The sequence below is a fragment of the Penicillium lagena genome, assembly GCF_028827675.1.
Source record: "Penicillium lagena strain IBT 129212 chromosome Unknown utg000005l_segment0_segment0, whole genome shotgun sequence".
Lineage (NCBI taxonomy): Eukaryota > Fungi > Ascomycota > Eurotiomycetes > Eurotiales > Aspergillaceae > Penicillium > Penicillium lagena.
In genome coordinates this window covers 2,910,087-2,931,204 of record NW_026623226.1, presented here as the reverse complement: position 1 = coordinate 2,931,204, position 21,118 = coordinate 2,910,087, and the positions used below count along the sequence as shown (strand labels likewise).

General features: G+C 54.3%; 5 protein-coding genes across 5 annotated transcripts; 2 read left to right on the top strand and 3 right to left on the bottom strand.

The window, feature by feature from the left end:
* Positions 1–1,355: 1,355 nt before the first annotated feature.
* Positions 1,356–6,763, bottom strand: N7510_007918 (uncharacterized protein; the record flags this gene model as incomplete). The annotated part of the gene is made up of 2 exons (XM_056979843.1): positions 1,356–2,526; positions 2,586–6,763. 2 exons carry the CDS (start codon positions 6,761–6,763, stop codon positions 1,356–1,358), a joined length of 5,349 nt encoding a protein of 1,782 aa, XP_056832886.1.
* Positions 6,764–8,050: 1,287 nt separating this feature from the next.
* Positions 8,051–10,027, top strand: N7510_007917 (uncharacterized protein; the record flags this gene model as incomplete). The annotated part of the gene is made up of 1 exon (XM_056979842.1): positions 8,051–10,027. The coding sequence occupies one exon, from the start codon at positions 8,051–8,053 to the stop codon at positions 10,025–10,027; it is 1,977 nt and encodes a 658-aa protein (XP_056832885.1).
* A 191-nt stretch (positions 10,028–10,218) lies between these two features.
* Positions 10,219–13,464, top strand: N7510_007916 (tethering complex subunit PEP5; the record flags this gene model as incomplete). Its single annotated transcript, XM_056979841.1, has 8 exons — positions 10,219–10,233; positions 10,286–10,354; positions 10,415–10,708; positions 10,766–11,632; positions 11,684–12,019; positions 12,070–12,576; positions 12,624–13,022; positions 13,084–13,464. The coding sequence occupies 8 exons, from the start codon at positions 10,219–10,221 to the stop codon at positions 13,462–13,464; spliced, it is 2,868 nt and encodes a 955-aa protein (XP_056832884.1).
* Positions 13,465–14,148: 684 nt separating this feature from the next.
* Positions 14,149–17,409, bottom strand: N7510_007915 (Na+/H+ antiporter Nha1; the record flags this gene model as incomplete). Its single annotated transcript, XM_056979840.1, has 1 exon — positions 14,149–17,409. One exon carries the CDS (start codon positions 17,407–17,409, stop codon positions 14,149–14,151), a length of 3,261 nt encoding a protein of 1,086 aa, XP_056832883.1.
* A 1,096-nt stretch (positions 17,410–18,505) lies between these two features.
* mvp1 (sorting nexin Mvp1) lies at positions 18,506–20,912 on the bottom strand (the record flags this gene model as incomplete). Its single annotated transcript, XM_056979839.1, has 5 exons — positions 18,506–18,715; positions 18,774–19,367; positions 19,424–19,566; positions 19,617–20,348; positions 20,414–20,912. The coding sequence occupies 5 exons, from the start codon at positions 20,910–20,912 to the stop codon at positions 18,506–18,508; spliced, it is 2,178 nt and encodes a 725-aa protein (XP_056832882.1).
* Positions 20,913–21,118: the final 206 nt, after the last annotated feature.

Below are 21,118 nucleotides of genomic sequence, written 5' to 3'. Positions count from 1 at the left end.
TTGGTAAGAGCCCAGGTGGCCGTAATCTGGTGTACCGTAATAAAGCTTTGTCAATTTTTGCAACCATATCTGTCTTCCAAGTGTGCTCGATGCTCCGTTTCTCAAGCACCTGTTTGTGCCGCTCTCCACTGCGAGCTTCAGTCACCGAGATAGCGTTTCGCCGTCAAACCATTTGGCAAAAACGCCCAAGCAGGAGCAGTACAGCCGACTCGAAATCGGCGAGGAGGAGGCCTGTGTTCCAGAGATGTGTCCATACATGGTCAACAATCCAGGGAAATTGGTCATCTTAGAGTGGGACTAATCTGCATGATCTTCCTTCTCGGCACAGTCCGGTGCACTTGATGAACGATCTCCCGGCACATATGTCCCATATGTCCCAAGGCCCCTTCGGAGGACTGCCCGTAGCGTACTAGCGTACCGTAGCCCTGGATGGCCACCAAAACAGATCCGCGGCGCCTGGACCAAACCTCCCGGCCCCACCTAGCCGGAGCTGATCCGCCCCCGCTGCCAGGTCTTCACTGTACAGCGAACTGTCTGGTCTTGGAGTAATTTGCGGTATCCGGTAACCGGGGGCCTGAGCCCGTCTGAATCCTGTTTCCTTCGTCTGTAACTACATGTTCATTTCCTAGTCATCGTGAGAAATGCATAAGGAGGTCAGTGATACCAACGTCAAGCAATATATCCTGTTTCGTGACGCCATTGTGCGGTAGCCAGTGGACTTCATTTTAAGATATAACCTTTTAATCACTACTTCGTTGGAGGAACGAGAGGCTCAGATGGGACAAGAGACTTGAGGGCTGGAATTCGGAGTGAGAATATTAGTTCGCGTGAAAAGCCGTTGTGCATCATGTGCTACAAGCCTTCGGTTAGGGCTTCACTCTCCTCCGCCTAAAATTATATGATCCACTTCTTCACAGTATTATAAGGATGAAAAGCCGATTATTACGTATTATGTATTAACCCCGGAGACGTAATAATTTAGGGACTGACCGATCGACCAGGGATAGCCACGTGGTCCACTGAGACGAGACCGTATTTCACCACATCCTCTCGTGCTTTCCATGCAGGGGGAGCGCGGCTCCACATCCGCGCGGAGGAACCGGGAGATTATTGACTCATTCTACGAAATACACTTCTAATCCTTAGCCCTAGAGGCTTAGAAACAAGAGGGTATGAGGTAAAAGGGATGGAATTCTAGATGCCACGGGCACACTTTCAATGATAGGCAAACTCCAATAATGCAATGATGGCTCGCTTCCCAAAATCCCCAACGCCAAACAGAGAGAAAGACAGGAGTGGCGTCCATCCTGGACATGGTGGGCGCAAAACTTCATGGTGCCGCAGCGGAACAATGCTTAGTTTGTAATGGCCTTCCTCCGCAGAACGCCCAACTGCTCAAGCCTCGCCCACGCTTGACTCATATCCAGACACTCCTCGCCGAGGGAAGGTCGCAGATCTAGGCCGTCGAGTCGATGCAGGGACCCGTTTGTTCCGGCGTAGAGAAGGAGCTCGAGGACTCTGCGGCGGAGGCGGGTGGGTCGGTCGAGATGGGAGAGGTACTTTTGGTCGGATTGTGGGTCGGCCGGGGGAACGGTGTAGGGGTCGTCGATCTCGACGGGCCGATCGGGCTTTGTGCCGAGGTCCCAAGAGCCTGGATGGGACATTTGGTCGTCATCGTGCCCGAGATCAGCCAGGGCATCTGAGAGATCTTGGCGGTTTTGTGACCGGCGAATAACTGCCTTCGCGTCTGCTTGTAGCCTCTTGCGGTCGGTGTTGGGACCACTTCCACTTCCAGTGACCGCGGGTGGGTAGAAGCCGACTGTAAGGGGATTGCCGCGGAGGTCAAGTTTTCGTAGAGAGCATGCGCTGCCCCTGACGGTTCGTCCCAGTCGACTCAATACTTGACACACTCTTCGCATTCTTGACAGGCGATTACCGGACACAAGTAACCTGGAGAGACAGTTCATACCCACAAGTGACTCGATCTCGGTCACCGAGTTGAAGTTCAGGTTGAGGACTTTGACGTTAGGGAAGCTTGATGCAAAGTCATCGGGGAGGTTCTGCAGCGCGCACGCGGCGATGTCAAGCAGCTGCAGCCGTAGGAGGGGAGATGATGGCGAGAGGCTGTGGGAGGAAAGCTTGTTGGACGACAAGAAGACTTTGCGGATGTCCTTGACAACCCCAAGATCAATATCAAACTCGAAGCTTGGGACGCTGTCTGTAGCTGATGTCTGTTCGCGAACAGATAGTACTTCGATGTTGTGGCACTTTTCCAGCCCAGCAATTGTTGAAAGGCAATTCTGGTCCAGGTAGACAAGGTTCACGGACGGGAAGGCCGCCAAGTCCAGAGTCTCGAGACGATTGCCAGAAAGTTTCAACGCGCGCAAGCTGATGAGGGAAGGCGGCGCATCAAGGCGACGAATCTGATTGGAACTGAGATCGAGAGTGACAAGGGATGGGAGCCACTCGATATGGTGAACGGAGGTCAAACAGTTGTGACTGAGATCAAGATCCCGAAGACGAGTCCTGCGCAACAATAGATTAGCATGTCCTTCGTAACTGCCAAGCCCAGAAAAGTAACTCACAATTCAGATCCTTCGAAATCCACTTCGGTCACGGAGTTGTTGCTCAGCTTCAGGCTCAAAAGCCCATTCAAGTCGAGTATTCCGTCGATGTTGCGAATCTGGTTGTCATCCGCCTTCAATTCCCGGAGGTGGACCAGGCTGGAGAAGCCGTCCAAGGTCTCAATGTCATTTCCAGAGACGTCCACGTATTGCAGATTCATCAAATGACCCCAGGGAGTGAGATTCGAGAGGCAGTTACGCGCAATTTTGAGCGTACGGAGGTTGGCAGGGACGCCGGTCAGTTGGCCAATATCGTTCTCGGAAACATCCAGCTCTTCGAGGCGCGGACAGAACTCGCTGAGCTTGTGCAGCGTGATCAGTCCTTTTTCTCGGAGAATTAGGCGCCGCACATGCTCCCAATATGGTTCATACGGCTCCACATCGGTGATGTGTTTGATCAAGTCTTCAGTTGCTAGGGCAAAGGTGCCGTGCATCTGGCGCAACGATGACGGGTTTGTGCGCTGGGCCACATAGCTCATTTCGAGGTTCAGAGGATTATCGGCTTGGTTAACGGAAAAATCCGCCAGTGGTGTGAGCTGGAAACTGTAGCTTGTGTCCGGACCCGGGCTTTGCAGGGGAACCAAGGAAGTCTCCACTGCATCTCTGGCAGGTGTTTGTTGAACAGCCAGAGAGTCGTTCCGGCAAATGAGACTGAATTCAGCGCCTGCGTCCTCGTTGCCTTCTTCGATTCGGGAGATGGGATGTCGAACGAATGGCTGGTCAACAGAGCTTTGTTGATCTGCTTGGCTTGTATTCTCCGTACCAGTAGGATTCGCTGGGCTAGAGCTCGACTCCGAAGCATGGAAACCATCCCCGTACGTGACATGTGAAACAAGAGGAGATGAGAAGCCGATAGTTGCCGTGCGAGTCTGCTTTCCTGATGGCTGCATATTGCCGACAGAAGGGTCTCTCTTTGGGACATCATCCGTGCCCCACGATGTAGCCCTAGTCCCGGCGTTTGGGAAGCTGGAGACGGTCGGTCGAGAGAATCTGGACTGGACCGTGCTTGCGTTGGTCGACAGCTCTCCATCTATCGTCTGCGGCCGAAGCTCAAAATCGTTAGTGGCCACCTTATCAGCCATTGGACTGCGTGCATTTGCCAGGGGAGACTGGTTCTTGCTTTTCACAGGTGATTCGGGGCCATGAACTCTCAACATCTCCTGCAACTCATCCACACTCAAATCCGGAATATTTCTGAAAGGGTCGTCATCACTGTCGTCTCCCCGAGAGGATTGTGGTAGAGGTTGCTCGGTGGCATCTTCTTTGACCCATAGATTCTTCAGCCGGTCATAGGTGAACCCATTGACTTGCTCCGGGATCAAATGAGAAATTAAATCAGATGGCAACATGCCTTTCGCTTGAGAATTTTGTGACGAACCAGTGGGGACGGAGCGAACACTGAACCCTGACATTTGTGTGTTGATGGTCATCAGGTCGTGGGCGATGCTCTCGGCGGCGTCCTCGATGGGACCACTAGGCTTGCGCTTTCGCTGTTCCTGGGAATGTCGGCGGATTGAGGAATTCTGAGAGTTGGTGTTTGTTCCTTGGTGCTTTTCTTGACCATGGTGGATATGGATAGATGCAACTGATTCACCATATCCCAGATCCTCTTTCTCTTGATACTTCTTCAGATGGCTCAAAATTTGAGGGTTCAGCTGCTTTGGCTCTCGAATCTTGCGTAGATCCGATCCATCACGGCTAGGAGGCCGAGAAAACGCTTCTCTGGTTGATTCGTCATCGTAACTGAGCTCGCCATCCTCACTCTCCGGGTCAGACTCCTGAACACTAGTTAATTCAGATGCGTGCCGGCCTTTGGCTCGAATCAAATCCATAATCTTAGTCGCTTCATTAAGATAATCCTGGGTCGTGATGGATCCCTTCCGCGAAGTATCGCTTGCCCCGGTGACTTTGACCAGTGGGACTTCTCCCTCCATAGAAAACGAATCCGAGTAGTCGAGCTCATCAAAGGGGGGTTCCGAAAAATTGCGAGTCGCGGATATGCTGCTTTCCTGGCCAGCCCGTATCTGGCTGGGGGTTGGAGTTCTGGGCCGTGTTGTGGACTGGCCCGGAGCGGGAGGCGCCAGATAGTTCCCATTCTCGAATTGCACGCCATGCTGCAAAAGACTTCGTTGTAGGAGGGACATGCTGTCGCCATACTTCACGCCATGTTCGCCCATTGAGTGAGCATGATCGGGCTCTGCACTATCGCGTAATATCGTCCGGCGCCGTTTTGGAGTTGGGTCCATTCCGGGAGCCTTGGGGACTCTCTTGGTTTCTGGAAAGGCCACATTTTCCTTCTGATTCGAGCCCGTCGCCCGGGAGGCATGCTGTAGCTCGTTTAAAAAGTTCTGTCGGGCCCATGCAGTTGGTTTTTGTGTGAAGCTGGAGCTACTGGATCTGGTAAGGCGGTGGTATTCTGATTGCGAGCCCCGGCGAAGGTACTTCCGCTGTCCAGACGCTTGTCTGCGTGAGGTTGGGCGAGATCCAAACCCTTCATTTTCATCATACACCAATTTTGTCTCGTAGGGGCTGTTGTCCGAGAAATCGAAACTGTCCAGCTCCCCGCGCCCAAAACGGCTGATGTGGGCCTTGAGAGCACTCCGAGAAGCCAGGCGCTCGTTTCGCCCCGGGGTGATTTCGCTCAATGGCTCATGTCGCGCACTCAAGAAGCTCCGACTCTCTCCCTTACGCCGAGCTTCTTCTGAAGGCGAGGGTGGCTCCTCACCATCGGACAGGTCGTCAAAGGTCTCTTCAAACTGACTCATGCGGCGAAGCAACCTATTGTTGGTGAATGTATCATGCTCTCCAAACAACTTCAATGGACTTCCTGACGATGGCATAGCTTCGTCCCTTGTGGGTGGTGTGCCGCGTGATGCAGGTCGTACGTGAGAAGAGGATGGTCGTGGCAGAGTTGGAGGATCGTTCTGGGAGCGGGTAAAGAGAGGCGAACTGCGGATCTTGGAGTTGGCGAGCGAAGGTGACAGGCGATTGGAAGGAAAGGGCGAAGGAGAGAATCGATGGCGGAAAGAGCCGCGATTCACGATGCCTCGCCGGCTGAAATCCACCGTACCCATGGACAAGTCCTGTGGGAGAGAATGGCTTGTCGCATCCAGTAGGCTGTCTTCGCGAGGAGAGCTTTCCGGGCGTGGTTCACTGTGGTTATAGAAGAGGCCACTGTCACTGACGGGGGAGTCAGGGCGGCTGCCAGTCTCCATAGATAAGCTCTCGAGTTTGTTGGTGACCTGTTTGAGAGCCGATTTGATCACCTCTGCCGTAGCCTGGCCTCCCACCGTGTTCGTTCGGCTGAAGGTTATGGGAGTAATTCCCTCATTACGGAGGTCCTCCAATCCACTGGCCGTCCGGAGCTGCGTATCACCCACTGATAGTCCCGACGGATCACGATCCTTGCGTTTCTCTGGCCAAAGTGTCTGGTTCACGGTGCCTAGAGGCGATTCCGTCTCGTTGTCCACGCGTTGCTCCTCTTCGCCTTCCTCCACGACGCTGTCCCGGCGAGAAGTCGCGTCGGTAAAATCCCACAGCTGGTTGTCCTGTTTCGATAACGGTATTGAGTCTTGTTGCGCGCTGGCGGAACCCGGTGTCGGCGGTATGAACACGCTCTCCAGGCCCATGGGAGCAAAGAGATCGCGTTGATCAGCACCGGAGATTTCCCCGCGAAGTCGCCGGCGCCATTCTGGTGTTCCACCTTCCTGTGCGTTTGTTTGGGCCTTGATCTGGACGGTCCCCGACTGACTCGAGACATTCGACACCGATCGTAGCGGGGATCGGTTGTCCATCGCCTGTTGCCTACGCGTCGCCGCCGCCCCGGGGGTGGGCTTCGGGGTGGGCTTCGAGGTGGGTTTGGGGCTCTTGGGGGTGGACTTGGTCGGGGCCGGCGAACGCAGCTTCGGGGTTTTGGGAGATCGCGGTGACTTCGGGGTCGGGGGCTCCCTTTTGACGAAATGGCATGGTCGCGAAACCTTCTTTTTGCTGTCGGCCGGTGATTGTTGTTCGGCGGGCCGGCGTGCAGGCACTGGAATGCGACTCGGGGTGCCTGGCAGACTGGCTGGTACAGGACTTGTGGGTGAGTTCGGGGACGAGGGCCAGTCGTCGGACAGACTGTCGAGCCAAGGTTGGGCCATTGTTGTCGTCGCACACCTAGGCGCGCGACCGTGTAGAGGGACGCGCACTCGAGGGCAAAACAAAGGGAACCGGGATGGAGACCGACATGAAACAAACAACAAACATGGATGAGAGAGAGTTGCGGAGGTTAACTATTAAGGGTTGGATGTGGGGCCGTGTTTACGTTTGTTTCGCGCCTCAAACTGGTCGGGCTGTTCAACCCCATGATAATAATCCCCGTCCGGCATGATGCTCTTGTGAGCCTTGGGCTTGCCACAAGAAAACAAACTTTGTCAACGTGAAAATATCTGAAAGAAGTGCTCACATCTCCGAAATGGAGGTTGTCAATATAACGTCATAATCACGCGCTCCTTGGTTTCTATACCTCTTTTGGTTTCGAACTCTTCCCTTGCCTCTTTAGAGCATCCTAGATCATCCTGACGATTTGTACTGGAGACTCGACTCCACTCTTTAGCTCATTCCAGCTTGATGAGGAGCAGCCTGGAGGCCACTAACACTCCGAGAAAGAAGAACGAAACAATTAGCGAAATAATCGCGATCTGCATGATGGAGATGGGCGTGTACACTTAATTTGATTTTTGGATGGAGCTGGGAAGAGAGAAGAAAACAAAGAAAAGGGAGCTGGGGAGGCTGTTGTCCTCAATACTCAAGGGAGAGCATTGCGAAGGCAAGAGCATCTCTTCGAAGTCGGGGCGTGTCATGGGAGGCGGGTGTGTCTTGTAGTTTGTTTACAGATATCGGATTCCGCTCAGCTATCACCGCACGCCCACTCGAGCCGTGCCAGGGTGTCATTCTGCCTGGATGTGTTCAGTGACGGCCTGCCTGATGCAGGTGGAGTCTGTCCTGAGCCCAGCTTCGGGACAGGAGCTATTACATGCACTTCAAAAGCGACCTGGGAAGCGGTCTCAATAGGCCACGGTGGAGATAATAAGCAAAGAAATCAGACAGTCCATCTAACTCAACAAATATCATATCAGTTACTTGCTACCGCCACTGTGAGCGCCATGACTGCCACCAAACTTCTGATACCAAGAAGACTATGCGTCCGTTCGTCTCTCTTCCCGCCTACAAGTGGTTCCCTCGCATCCAGGGGATGTTATGTCAGCACCGTTGCCCGGGCATCCAACCGCGCGCGTTAAGTGCTTTTTCGTGTCCAGGCAGCACATCTGATTCCCTCTTCATCAGCCAGCGATGACGTTCGGTCATCACCGCTGCTATCTCACTTGGCTGCTTCGCTGCAGTGCTCAACTGCCGCAGCTCCCCAGCCCGCCCACCATCCCACCCCGATGCCATACCCGCGGCCGGTCTCTCCGATCAGCCTCGAGACTTGCCCCCCACCTGCCTCTGACATCGATGACATAGACCTCGACGGCGTGCTGGGCTCCGACGATGAGCTGGACGATGATGCCCGGGCTGCAAAGCGACAGAGGATCGAGAGGCTGGCTGAGTCCTACCTGCAGGGCAAACCGCTCTTCATCCTCTCCGCATCTCTTCGCGGACCCTTTGACAAGGATTGGGTGAACCCATGGAGGAAGAACAGGAAGGTCGGGACAAGCACACGTTCCACAAAGGGGCAGAATGCAGACCATGTGGTACAAGAAACAGACTTGCGGCCCCCCAGGCACCGCGAGGACTGGTCGGTTGAGGCACGACTCTCTCGACAGTCTGCTGTCGTACCACCGAGTCCCTCGGCAAAAAGGAGACGCTCTTCATCGCATTTGAAACCCGATCGAAAGACACCTACCACTGCACTACGCAAAGGAGAGAGACAGGTCCAGCTCTCACCCAGAAAATCGAGACAAGTGTCGGCGGACGACGGCGATGAACCATCCTTTGCTGTCCCCACGGCGCCGGACTGGTTAAAGAAGGACCGTCAGCGAACGAACTTTGTGAAGCTTGACCCGCCTAGCTCTCCAACAACCAAGGTTGCTTCGCGGAAGGCAGAGGTCAAGCGTCGTCGGCCAGAAATGTCTCCATCTCGCTTGCGAACCCCTAAGGCGGTACCCATCACCATGCACCCGCAAAACCATCTTCCGATCACATCAGTACAGTCTACTCGACTCGCTGCAAATATTCCCCAGCAACCTTCCGCGTCTGCTAAGGATGTACCCCAAGATCCGTCTCTCCGGGTTATCTCTTCATCGTCTCAATTACCTCGATTTGAGTATCGTCGATGGCGCCGCGAATGCAGTCAATCAGCCCAGCCAAAGTCCCCTAGCAGGGTTGGTACTGCAGATGAACTTCTTCACGCCGACTCTATTCCCGAAGACCGACATACGACTGCTGCTCCCTATCACATAGAAGAGCGTAACATGTCCCCTGCAGTGCCTAGCATGGATGAGGGACCCAAAAGTCTTCGGTTTGCTGATGACACGGGTGTCTCAAAGGGGAATGCCGTACAGCCACCAGTCTCAACTGAGGAGAATTCTTGTGAAAACCTGCCTTCCGCGCAGGAAGTACCAGCACCTCCGGGTGTATCAGACCGCATTACTTCGTTGCATTCGACGATGGTTCGCAAGGCTGATGCCGAACATGACTCGAGTAGCAGTCTCACCCAACTTTCGACGCAAGCCGCTCTACTGCATGCGCAGAAGTCGTTCCAAGACGACCTGGAGAGCCCGGGTCCCGACGACCAAATAACACCAGGTCGGAAACGCCCTGCCTCGCGGTCACACAGCAACTCACCTCATCTCTCCCATACCGCCCTCTTTGCCGGGATCGAAGCTTCACACCAAGCCGGGTTGACTCGGACGTCCAACGCTATTGACAAGGAGAAGGTTCTCGACATGAGCACACAATGCATGATCGACGCAGCCACTCCTTATACCTTCAGCACCGTCAAGAAGCTCAGGACGTACCGAGCAGGGTCACCAACAAACCCAACCAGGGCCCCAGCTCCTGCAGCTCCGCCTCCCAATGACCTCGAGAGTGACTACCAGACTGCGCAATCCAGTACAGGAGGAGGTAGCCCGCGGTTGACAGGCCAACAGCCGAACCGTCCATTGGCGCTTCGATCAGGCACGCAAGCAACCTCATTACCGTTTACTTTGAGCGGGTCCACGCCTGCCACTGCGCAGGATGGACAGGGAGCACATCCTGAGAGCTTCAACTTGGGCCAGGCAATAGCTGAGGCTGGGAGCTGGCTCCAGCAGAGCTTTGATTTCATGAGAGACTCGTCGAGACAACAGCCGAGCCAAGCTGGGAAAGCGCCGTCCTCGGGCGATGCACATCCGTCTGCGCTAGATCTGGATCTGGCGCATTAGAGAATAATGTACGACCAACGAATTTCTATATGAATGATGACGGTTCATGAAATTTTTTTTTCCTTCCGTTGATAAACAAGATCCGTAGTTGTAGTTCATTAGTTCGGTAGTTCCTGAGTTAGTAAGCGTCGCGGGGAGAGCTGCGGCCAGCTTCTACTCTTCCCTTCTTCATCCCTCCATGGCGCGCCCAAATGGCCTTGACATCAGTGCGTTTGAGACTTACTTCTTGAAATGTAGGCACTAACTAACACTTCTCAGTGGAAAGCATTCAACTTCTTCGACGTCTCCCCGGTCAAGCTACCGGAGGAAAGCACCTCCGTCTTCAGTGTAAGGCTCCCTCCCACCTCCCCTGCTGCTGCGGAATGCCCATGACGTTGACCCCAACAGAGCGATCTTGCCAGTCTGTGCACCGGGTCTGCGAATCTGTTCCTCGGCACTACCGATGGCTTCGTTCACATCGTCTCGTCGGCCTTCCGGGTTCTCCGATCGTTCAAGGCCTACGATGCCGGCTCCATTACGCACATGAAGCAGATCGGCGGGACGTCGTTGCTAGTCACCATCGCAGAGGATCTGTCGAATGAACCAATTTTGAAAGTCTGGGCGCTGGACACGGAGAAGAAGGGTGGTGGACCGCGATGCTTGTCCACGGTGTCCGTGCAGAATGCTAGGAGGCAGTTTCCGGTGCGCTTCTCGAGTTGGGACACATTTTTAGGGACCGCACGTTGACTTTAACCACAGATTTCTGCCTTTGCGGCTGTCGAGGATCTTTCACAGGTGGCAATTGGGTTTGCGAATGGATCGGTGTCGATTATCCGGGGCGACTTCATTCACGACCGTGGCGCCCGGCAGCGAATTGTGTTTGAGTCGGAGGAACCAATCACGGGACTCGAGATTCAAAATGGTGCTATCACCACGCTGTACATCTCGACGACGAGTCGGATCTTAACTCAGGTCATCGCGGGGAGAGGCCAGGGCCAACCGGCGCGCGTCCTAGAGGATTCGGGCTGTGCGGTGCGCTGCATGACGCTGGACAAGGAAGGTGGTGATATTTTGATTGCGAGAGAGGACGCCATATATACCTACGGCACAAGGGGCCGCGGACCGAGCTATGCCTTTGAAAGCCCAAAAACATCCATTAATGCCTTCCAAGACTATGTGGCTCTGGTCTGTCCACCCAAGGCTGGATCTTCAAAGACGGACCCGCTGCGAAAATATGGCGTTAATCCGGCGGATGAGATCTTCGGGTCGACGACGTTCACCTTGCTTGATACCGATCTCAAGTTCATTGCGCACAGCGAGTCGTTGGCCTCGCCGATGAAACACATCTTTATTGAATGGGGCGATCTCTTCTTGCTCACAACTGATGGAAAGATCTTCCGGTACCGAGAAAAGTCGCTTCAGCAGAAGCTGGAAATCCTCTACGAGCGCAACCTCTACATCCTGGCCATTAATCTTGCCCAAAAGATCGGCATTGATGCCCTGCAGCAGAACGCAATCTATCGAAAATACGGCGACTTTCTGTATCAAAGGGGTGACTACGACACTGCCATGCAGCAGTATCTTCGGGCTATTGGAAACACTGAACCATCTCAGGTTATCCGCAAGGTGAGAATATTTTCCTGTCCATGACGCTGCACCGCTGACCTTTGATACTAGTATCTGGATACTCAGCGCATCCACAATCTAATCGAGTATCTGGAAGAATTACATGACCATGGCCGCGCCACTGTCGACCACACCACGCTTCTGTTGAATTGTTACGCCAAGTTGAAGGACACGAGCAAGTTGGACTCTTTCATCAAGGCTCCTGGCGAGTTGAAATTTGACCTGGAAACTGCTATCGCCATGTGTCGCCAGGGCGGATACTATGAGCAAGCAGCCTACCTGGCTACGAAGCATGGCGAAAACGACATGGTTGTTGACATCTTGATTGAGGACTCAAAGAAATATGCCGAAGCGGTTGAGTATATCTGCCGACTAGACCCCGAAGTGGTATGTTGAGACATTGAAACTGACATTGACAACTGACTAACTGTTTCCAGGCCTATCACAATCTGATGAAATATGCCCGAGTGTTAATAGCCCATTGCCCCGAGAGAACCACAGAGCTTTTCAAAACTTATTACACGGGTCAATATCAGCCACGTACAGAAGTGGAATTGCCTCTTGAGCCCCAGGCCCAGCCAACAAGTACAGTCCAAAGCCTTGCAGCTTTCCTCCCGCTCCGATATATGACCGTCGGAGCTGGCACGCAGTCTCAGGCCCAGGTATCCGAAACGGCAGCCACGGAAGTTCAAATTGCAACACCAGCACCGGACTACGAAGTCCCGAAGCCGCGGACGGCCTTTTCTGCGTTTGTAGATCATCCGCAGGAATTTATCGACTTCCTGGAAACCCTTGTGCAGCAGCCTGACTTGAAGGAAGAATCTAAAGTGGATCTCTTCACCACACTGTTTGAAATGTACCTGGACACGGCCAACAACAAGAAGGACGCTACCGAGAAGGAAGAATGGGAAAAGAAGGCCAAAAAGCTGATTGAGGGCAAAGATGTGAGTTTGCAAGCTTAAAATCGATGATCCCCCACTGACATGACCAGATCCCCATCTCAACATCCAGCGTCCTACTCCTCTCCGACTTGTCCAACTTCCGAGAAGGCTCCACGCTCGTCCGCGAGCAGGAAGGTCTACGTCTAGACATCTTCCGCTCTTTCACTGCTGCCAAGGATACCCAAGGTGCCATCAAAGCACTGCGACGGTACGGGCCTGATGAGCCCCAGCTCTACATTGACGCATTGACGTACTTTGCTTCAAGCCCCCAGATCCTGGAGGAAGCAGGCGATGAACTGGACGCGGTTCTCCGACGCATTGACGAAGATGGTCTTCTCTCTCCACTCCAAGTGATCCAGGCGCTGAGTAACAACGCCGTGGTATCGATGGGCCGCGTTAAGAAGTACCTGAGCGAGAACATCGAACGTGAACGGAAGGACATCAACAATGTAAGTCTCCGATCTCCTTGCCCCTAACTGTCCCTTCAAAACTAACCCAGTGCACCAAAAGAACCGCCGCCTAATCGCAAGCTACAAATCCGAAACCTCCACAAAGCAAAAAGAACTCGAATCCCTCGCCAGTCAACCCGTCGTCTTCCAATCACGCCGCTGCCAAGCCTGCGGCGGATCCCTGGACTTACCAGCCGTGCATTTCCTCTGCAAACACTCCTTCCACGAGCGGTGTCTCAACAAGATCGACGACGACGCGCAATGCCCCGTCTGCGCTCCGACCAACGACACACTCCGCGCCATCCGCCAGCGGCAGGTCGAGACTGCGGATCAGCATGATCTGTTCCGCGGGGAGCTGTCGCGCTCGCGGGATGGGTTTGGTGTTGTGAGTGAGTTTTTTGGGAGGGGGGTTATGCGGGCTCAGAGTACAATGGAGCGGTGATGGCCAGAGGGTGACGTTCTTTCTGTATTCTTTTTTGTTTCTGGGAACCTTGGAAGACGTGGATGTTTTCGTTGCCTTTGATACCTCGATATATTTTGGATGCCTCGTCTGTAGCCAATCTCAATAATGGAGTCCTCTGATTTCTTGTATACATGTATTTTAGCATATCACTGGGCAGTTCATGGGCATTCAGTGGCTCTGTCACCGGATCCAAAATATCAAAGCGAGGAACCAACCTCTATGGGACCTTTTGCTTTAATGGGCGGCTACTCTTTGCATAGCAATTAGTCACTTCGTCGAGTTTCAGTACATTCCGCTCAAATACTACTGCTATGGCATAACTAGTACTGTAGTAATGAATATTACGGTTTCGCTTTGCTCTAACATGCATAGTAGCCGCGGTTGGAACATATAATATAGAACAAGAACGAGAGAAAAAAAGTCCCCTGGAGTCAATTTGGCCTGGGCCAGAAATCGCATGCCAACACCAACTCGGACAAAGTACCTGGTATGCACAGGCTGAGGGCCAAGAGCAAGATATAAGAAAGGGAATGGGGGCGTATGCAAAGATAGGCGCCATGCAGGAACCCTCTACATATTCGAGACAAGAAAGTATCAAGGCATTCATTCATTAAGAGGAACTATAGACAGACTGTGTTGTATACACAATATAAAGTCTAAGAATCACGAATCACGACCCATCTCACCACCCCATGAAATACGCGGGCGATGGCGGCTAGTAGACTGAGAGCCAGACCCGGACCCAGACGCCGAGGATTGGTCCGCGCCCGGGCTGAAACGACTTCTGGGCTGGATGTCGTCCGCGAACTGCACCTTGTTGTTGGGCACCTGACGAGGCTCGCCATTATCTTCGCTATCGGAGTCTTCAATAGCGGCATCTGAATCAGAACCGGAATCGTTGCCTGTTTCACCCAGGGCGGCTAGACGGCGACGGCGCTCGGCGGGGGTCTCGCCTGTGTCATCGTCGGACTGGCGTGGTGGAGCTCTGAGGCCGGCTGCTTGGCGAAGACGAGAAGGTGGGATGCGCTCAGTACCGTCGTCTTCTGAATCACGACGCATACGCGCTCGGGCTGGCGGCGCGGGACTGAGGTTGCTGCGCCTTTCTTGGGCAGAGGTGCCGCGGGTGAACCTGGCGAGCGAGTCCGCCACGCTGGGGCGGGGAGCATTGCCGCGGTTTTCATCTTCGTCGCTCGCTTCGCTATCTGTGACGGACTCGGTCGAGAGATTTTCGTCCTCTGCCTCCGAAATGGCGCCAGAGGCGGCTGAACTAGCAGCCGCCGCTGCCATGGAAAGACGGCGCTCCTGATTCTCTTCCTTGTTGGCGTCGTGTTGAGCGACTTGTTTGACGGAGGCCGGCACGTCTGTTTGATGGACCAGATCCCGACGGGCCCTGGCATCCATACCTCTCAGCTGCTCGAAGAATTCCTGTTTGTTCATGCGACGACCTGCATTGCCGATGCCAACGCCATGGGCGCTAATATCCTGATTCTGTGCTACCGTAAACCGTAGTCCGTCGTCCATGGCCCAATCTTCCGTGTCGGTCCTCGGTGTGGGCTTCTTCTGGCCCGGCCAGGCCTGCGAGGCTTCCCCTTCCTCCTCCCAGCCCAACCACGTGCCCATACGGGTCAGACCGCGCCGGATTTGGGCCTGTGAAGAGGGTCCAGCTTCGGGCTCGGGTTTTGATTTTGGTTTGGGCTTGGTTTTATCGCGATCGCCGCCCGGGATAGTGTATTTCTTCAGAACTTCACCATCTTCATCCTCAACGATGATAGTGTTACCAAACTGGTATGCATGGGCAGACCGAGCTTTTTGCTTCGGTGCGGGCTCTGGCTTCTTCTGGTCTGGCCCCTCCTCTTTCTCTTTGGCACGGCCCTTTCCAAGGTTGGTCCAGTTGGTCCACTTCTTGAGTTTCTGATATGGTTGACCGGCCGTCTCGTTGACAACATGCTGGATTTCTTCTCCTTCGTTCTTCTCGTGAGGTTGACTTCGAGAGGGGGCAAACTCCCCAGAATTGTCCTTCATCAGCCGCGTGCGCTGCGCCTCAATATGTTGCTGTTGTTCCTTGGGACCCAGGTTACTGGTATCTTCGGTCTTGAGCACGTTGCCTTCTTCATCCTCGATGATCATGTGATGGCCCTCTTGGTAAGCCTCGATCCCAGGCTCGCGACCGTACCGGTCTCGCTCAGCAGTCGGTGGAGAGGTTCCGCGCTCAACTTGGTCGCGATCTTCCAGCTCATTCTTCTCTTCATCGGATTCGGTCTCAACGCGCGTTACTGGTGCGATTGCCGACTGACTGATCGGGCCACCGGCATCTGCATGACGCTTACTACGGCGTCTCCTTTTCAAAGATGTCCGGTTGGGCGATTGGGTACTTTGACTCTCACTATCATCGTCACGCACGCGTCGAAGGAAATTGCCAGGCATACCGATGGGAGGCAATGTCCCAGGAGCATACTCTGGCAGCTTCTCCTCGGACGACTCGTCGGCTTTTCGGAATGACATGGACCCCTTCGCCAGCGACTGTACCCTGGGCAGCCGGTTCATCCAAGAAGGACCCTCCTCGTTGGCTTGAGTGTAGGAGAGCGTGATGGTCAAGGTGTTGATGCGTTTGCCCAGAGTGAACACAGCGATGGATGACCCGTGCACCAGGATGGAGGATATGACCATGAAAGTGGTGATGGGCCAAATCAATTGTATGATATAGTAGTTTTTGGTCCCTGCTTTCGGCAGTTCACTTTGAGGCAGGGGGTTGGTACTGTCATTTTCCAATTCGGCTCGGGCGAGGATCGCGGCGAAAATGGCACCGACACCAATGGGACCGAAATGGCCTGCAAAAAGTGCCTCACGCCATGTTTTGACATCAGGTATGATCGGTTTTAATAGAAGCATGATCGGAATGCGGCGGAAGAAGATCACCAAGATAGCAATCACCACAAGCCTCCAAGGCACCAACCCAATTTCGGGGGAGTTGTAGTCGCTCCATGGTATGATGGACCCAAAGTAGACAAAATATGCCAGATTGAGTAGTAAATCAATGACGTTCGACACGTGCGACTCTTCGGTTTTCTCCGTGAACCAGCCGTCGTTACTGAAGCCGACACCGCAGGAGAATCCGATCAGTAGATCGTCCATCCCGAGCAAACTACCCGATCCGGCACAGAAAACTGCCAGAACAAAGTAGAACACCAGGAAACTCTCACGGTCAATCAGACCTCTGCGTTCCGCCAATTTGATCGCATGACGTGCCCCGTAGCCGATAAGGAATCCGTAGACCGCGCCGAAGATGCATTCGTACAAGATCGTCACACAGAACCAGTTCAGCGAGACTTTCCCGGCATCCGGTCGGTAACGTAGAATATAGAATGCGAGGTAGATAAACGGGAAGGCCATGCCGTCGTTACATCCCGATTCCGCAGACAGCACGTCACGCAAGTGCTTGGGGACTCGCTTGGCGAACTTGCCCTTACCGACGACGGACGAAGCCAAGACGGGATCGGTCGCGGTGACACAGGCGGCGCAGACCAAGCTCTCGAGCCAGTTCAACGGCGGAACCAACCACCAGATAAACAGACTGGTCATCAGCCATCCCCAGGTCATGACGGGGACAAGCAGCAGCACGACGGACTTCCAGTGTCGCTCCATGTAGGCTTTGGGCAGCTCGACGCCGACGGCGAAACACTGCACCACCAGGACAATGCGCGAGCATTCGAGCGTGATCTTGTCGACATTCCCCCACTCGCTTGGATTGAAGAGGTTGGCCGCACTGGGGCCAAAGATGATGCCGCAGATGGTGGCTACCGTCGCTTCGCCGATGTAAAGTTTCTCCTTCACAAACAACGAGCACAGCATGAACAGGCCCGTGAAGCCGCCGAGGATCATGTACGCCAGATGCGGCTTGTCGATGTCCAGGTGATCCCACGCCATGGTGCTTTCTGTTGTCCACGACAAACAATTACCAGAGATATTCCCTCCTCAAATGTCGCTGTCCCGCGTGGCTCTTCATGCCTTGGAAGGGTTCGGCGTCGGGGGTACAGGCGACCGGTGGTGAGAAAGGAAGGCAGGAAACAGGGCTAGGCAGAAAGAAACTGACCTCCCAAGACTCTTGGCGGAAGAGAGAACGGCAGGATTGTTCCAAGACGGAGAGGAGAGTTGAGAACGGCGGGACCATTCGTCAGCCCGAACTCTTGTCGCCCCACGTCGAAAGCGGAACTGGGCTTGGCTGGGCGGAAGACGGGAAAACCAGATCGGAAGGGGGCGTGCTCTGCATTCGACGCAGGAACACTATGCAGGGAGGTGGAATTCCTCGACTGGGATTGAAGCTGAGGATATAAAGGAAACAGAAGAAAGGGAAGATGCACTTTTCATCATTATTTTTTCTGATTGGGATAACTACGTCACGTCACGTACTGCCTTATCACCGCCACGAGCTGTGGACAGCAATTATTGGCCACTGGATGGCTTGGGGCCCCACTTGGTGGTCAGATCCAGTATGATAGATTACACCGATTATCTGTACCCCCGGTGCCGCACGCCAACACTATAACACGGGAGAAGTTTGTAATAGTGTAGCGGAAAATCAGAGGGACTCGTTGAGATCGGGCAGAGATGGGTGAAGAGAATCGAATCAAACCAACGAATGCAGTCTATTCGGTATACCTTCTGGCTGATGTAGATGATATGCTGGAATTGATGTACACTCAATTTGTATCGTAGCTACGTGGATTCTGAAAAAAGCCGGAAGCGACAGGGCCAAATGACACGGGAGCTGCAGTACAAACAAACGACACGCGCTGGTTTCGGGCGGCTTCCAAACATCCGCCACAAAGCCTCTGGGAATACGAACGACAGACAACACACATCAGAAAATATGCCGAGGTTAGTAACACGAAAAATAGACAAAGCAAAACAACATCGGGGTTCCAATCCTTCTCCGCGTCCTGCGCACTCCCGCGGATATAACAAAACATAGCACCAGAGTGGGAAAGATGGTATGTACGACGATGTCGGGGGATGGAACAGACTATTCGCCAACCGGCATCCCCTCGATCTCGTCACTCAGTCTGCGCCAATTGTCCGCCTGCAACTCGGAGTACTTGACGCGCTCCTGGCTCCAATCCTGGTGTAAGCGGCTGATGTGGTACTGGCTCTGTTGGAAATGGACGAGCTCGTCACGAATGCATTCCTTGATAAACACCCCCCGCGCATGTTGTTCCACAATCGATTCTTTGTCCTGTAGGATCAACAGAGTCAGCGACCGATTCTTACCAAAAAAGAACCCGAGGTGTTACCTTGAAGATGGCATCCTCCACCTTTTCAATCTCCCCTGGCTTGGCGACCCCCGCTGGACGCGTGCGAAGGTCCTGCAGTTTACGTTCGTTGGTTTCAATGCGCTTCTCCAGCTGGGGGATGTTGTTGTGGGCGAAGCGGTCTCTCCGATCAAACATTTCGCGTACGCTGACCAGGCAGTCTCGCTGCAGCTTCAGGTCCTCCAGCACCCCGTCCGACCAGGCCCGAGCTTCGTCCTCCAACAAGCTCTGACTGGTGGAGAGATGTCGCGCGGTTGCCGTGATGCCCTCGTTGAGGGCCGGGATATCATTGGAGTCGACTGCGTAAGTATCCTTGGTGACTTCGGTGAGGGACTGCAAGGCAAGCGAGAACCGCAGGTGGTCGGCAGCCAAGCCGTCATTGCGCTTGGACAGTCGCTCAAGCAAGGTGCACAGGTTAATATAAATCTCAGCAGACCGCTTCACGCCGCTGCGCACGGTCTCAAATGTGTCGGTGAGAGTCACCGGCAGCGAGTCTTCTAGATCTGAAGGCAGAGAACGACCGACAAATTCATCCTGGACAGAAATGGTGGCCTGCTTACGCCATATAGAAAGCTCCTGGCGCAAGCATTAGCAATCTGTCGAGTAGCGATAAGGAACATTCGCAGACCCACCGTGGGAACGGTCAAGAACATGACCACCAACTGCTCCTGGCCGAGCACGGGATGACGAACGAGGGCATTGGTGAACCGCACAAGTCCCCGTCGACGCTTCTCGAGAAAGGAATTGGAATCCGCTGAAAGGTGAGTACCGTTAACTTTAGAAAAGTGAGCAAACGGTGAGCGCTTGAAGCAGCGTCAAACATACCTGACACACGCTTCGGTGGGAGAAGCGGCAATTGTCGGAAGGGAAAGCGCTTTTGCAGACAGTCCAACAGCCACACGAAATCGCTGTATCGCCGGACTACCGTACTGCCTCGCCGCGCCGACTTGACCTCGTAGTTGCGATGCTGGAACATAAACATGCCCTCCTTCTCCGGAAGGAGAGTGACGGTGATGGTCTCTGCAACTTGCAGATTAGCAGAACGGCCAATCCCAAATGACCGTCGTCGAGGCACGATGTCGCCCGGGTCATCACCTGGAGGGCCAAACCCTCCCAGTGCCGCGCGCTCTGCGCCGCCAAATCCACCGTCACCTGGGGGTGCGGCGCCAAAACTGCCTCCCCACCCGCCTCCGGAGGTGGGCGGGACCGGATCGGTCTGGCCGTTGGCATGTTCGCGCGGTACTTCATCATGTCCACCTTCTTCGGTCTGCCCTCTCGACCAAGCGTTCGTTGTAGATCGCACGCTTGAGTAACCATTCAACCCGCGGGGGCCGGGGGTCTCATGATTGTGGCCCTGATGCAGCTCGGGGCTCCCCCACGGATCCTCTAGCCCGCCAAGTGAATTCCGTTTTAACCGTTGCGATCGTGTCGAGCCTGGCTCTTGAGGCACTGTAGTAGAGGTCGGCGGAGTAACTGGGCGTTCTTGCTCGGGCTTAGAGGGAGGCTCGCGGTTCGTTCGCAGCCGATCAAAATAGCCACTTTTCGGCTGAGGCAGTTCTGGATGGGTTAATCAAGGGTCAGCGACAATCAGCACAAACAGTTGCATTAGAATTAATACGTACTTTTGCGACGATCATCCACCGCGTCAAAGGACAGATCTTCGCCTTCCTGCGCTAGGCCCACCAGCGCCAACAAGACATTGAACTCATTGCGCCCTAGCCCATTGAAGCTCTCATGGTCACCCGATATCACCAGGTTGAGGATTTTCCCTTGATCAGATGCAGTGAGCCCACTGCTAGACAGGATTTCGCGGATGGAGGTCAATCCGACGCCCGGGCCGACCCTGTCCCCGTTGTTCAGTACCAGATCGTAAGCATCAACGTAGCTCTCCGGCACATCGGTCGCAGGCAGTAGGTTTCGGACGAGGTCACGCCGCGCGGTTCGTTTGGCAGTATTATTCGTCGGATTCCATGCCGAGGGGGAGCTGTCGTCGCCGTCATCGTCGGCGAAGAGGGACGAGGAGCCACCGGTGCCTGGGTCGTCGGCGAAGAGGGAGGACTTGGATCTCCGGGCGGAGTCGGCCGCAGAGGGTTCGTCCGGGGAGGTGCCGAACAAAGACATCGGGGAAACCGGCGATGCAGATGATGGAAGGCACCGACGAAGGGAGTCGTGAGTGGAGGCGGAGACTGCGATGACGCTGGGGGTGTTGATCAAGCGGAGCTCGGTCGGAGGGCACGGACTCTACGAATGTGGTTGTCATCGGTACTTGGGCGAGGCTGGGGGTCTCGCCCGAATCAAGGTATCAGATACAACATTAGACAACTAAT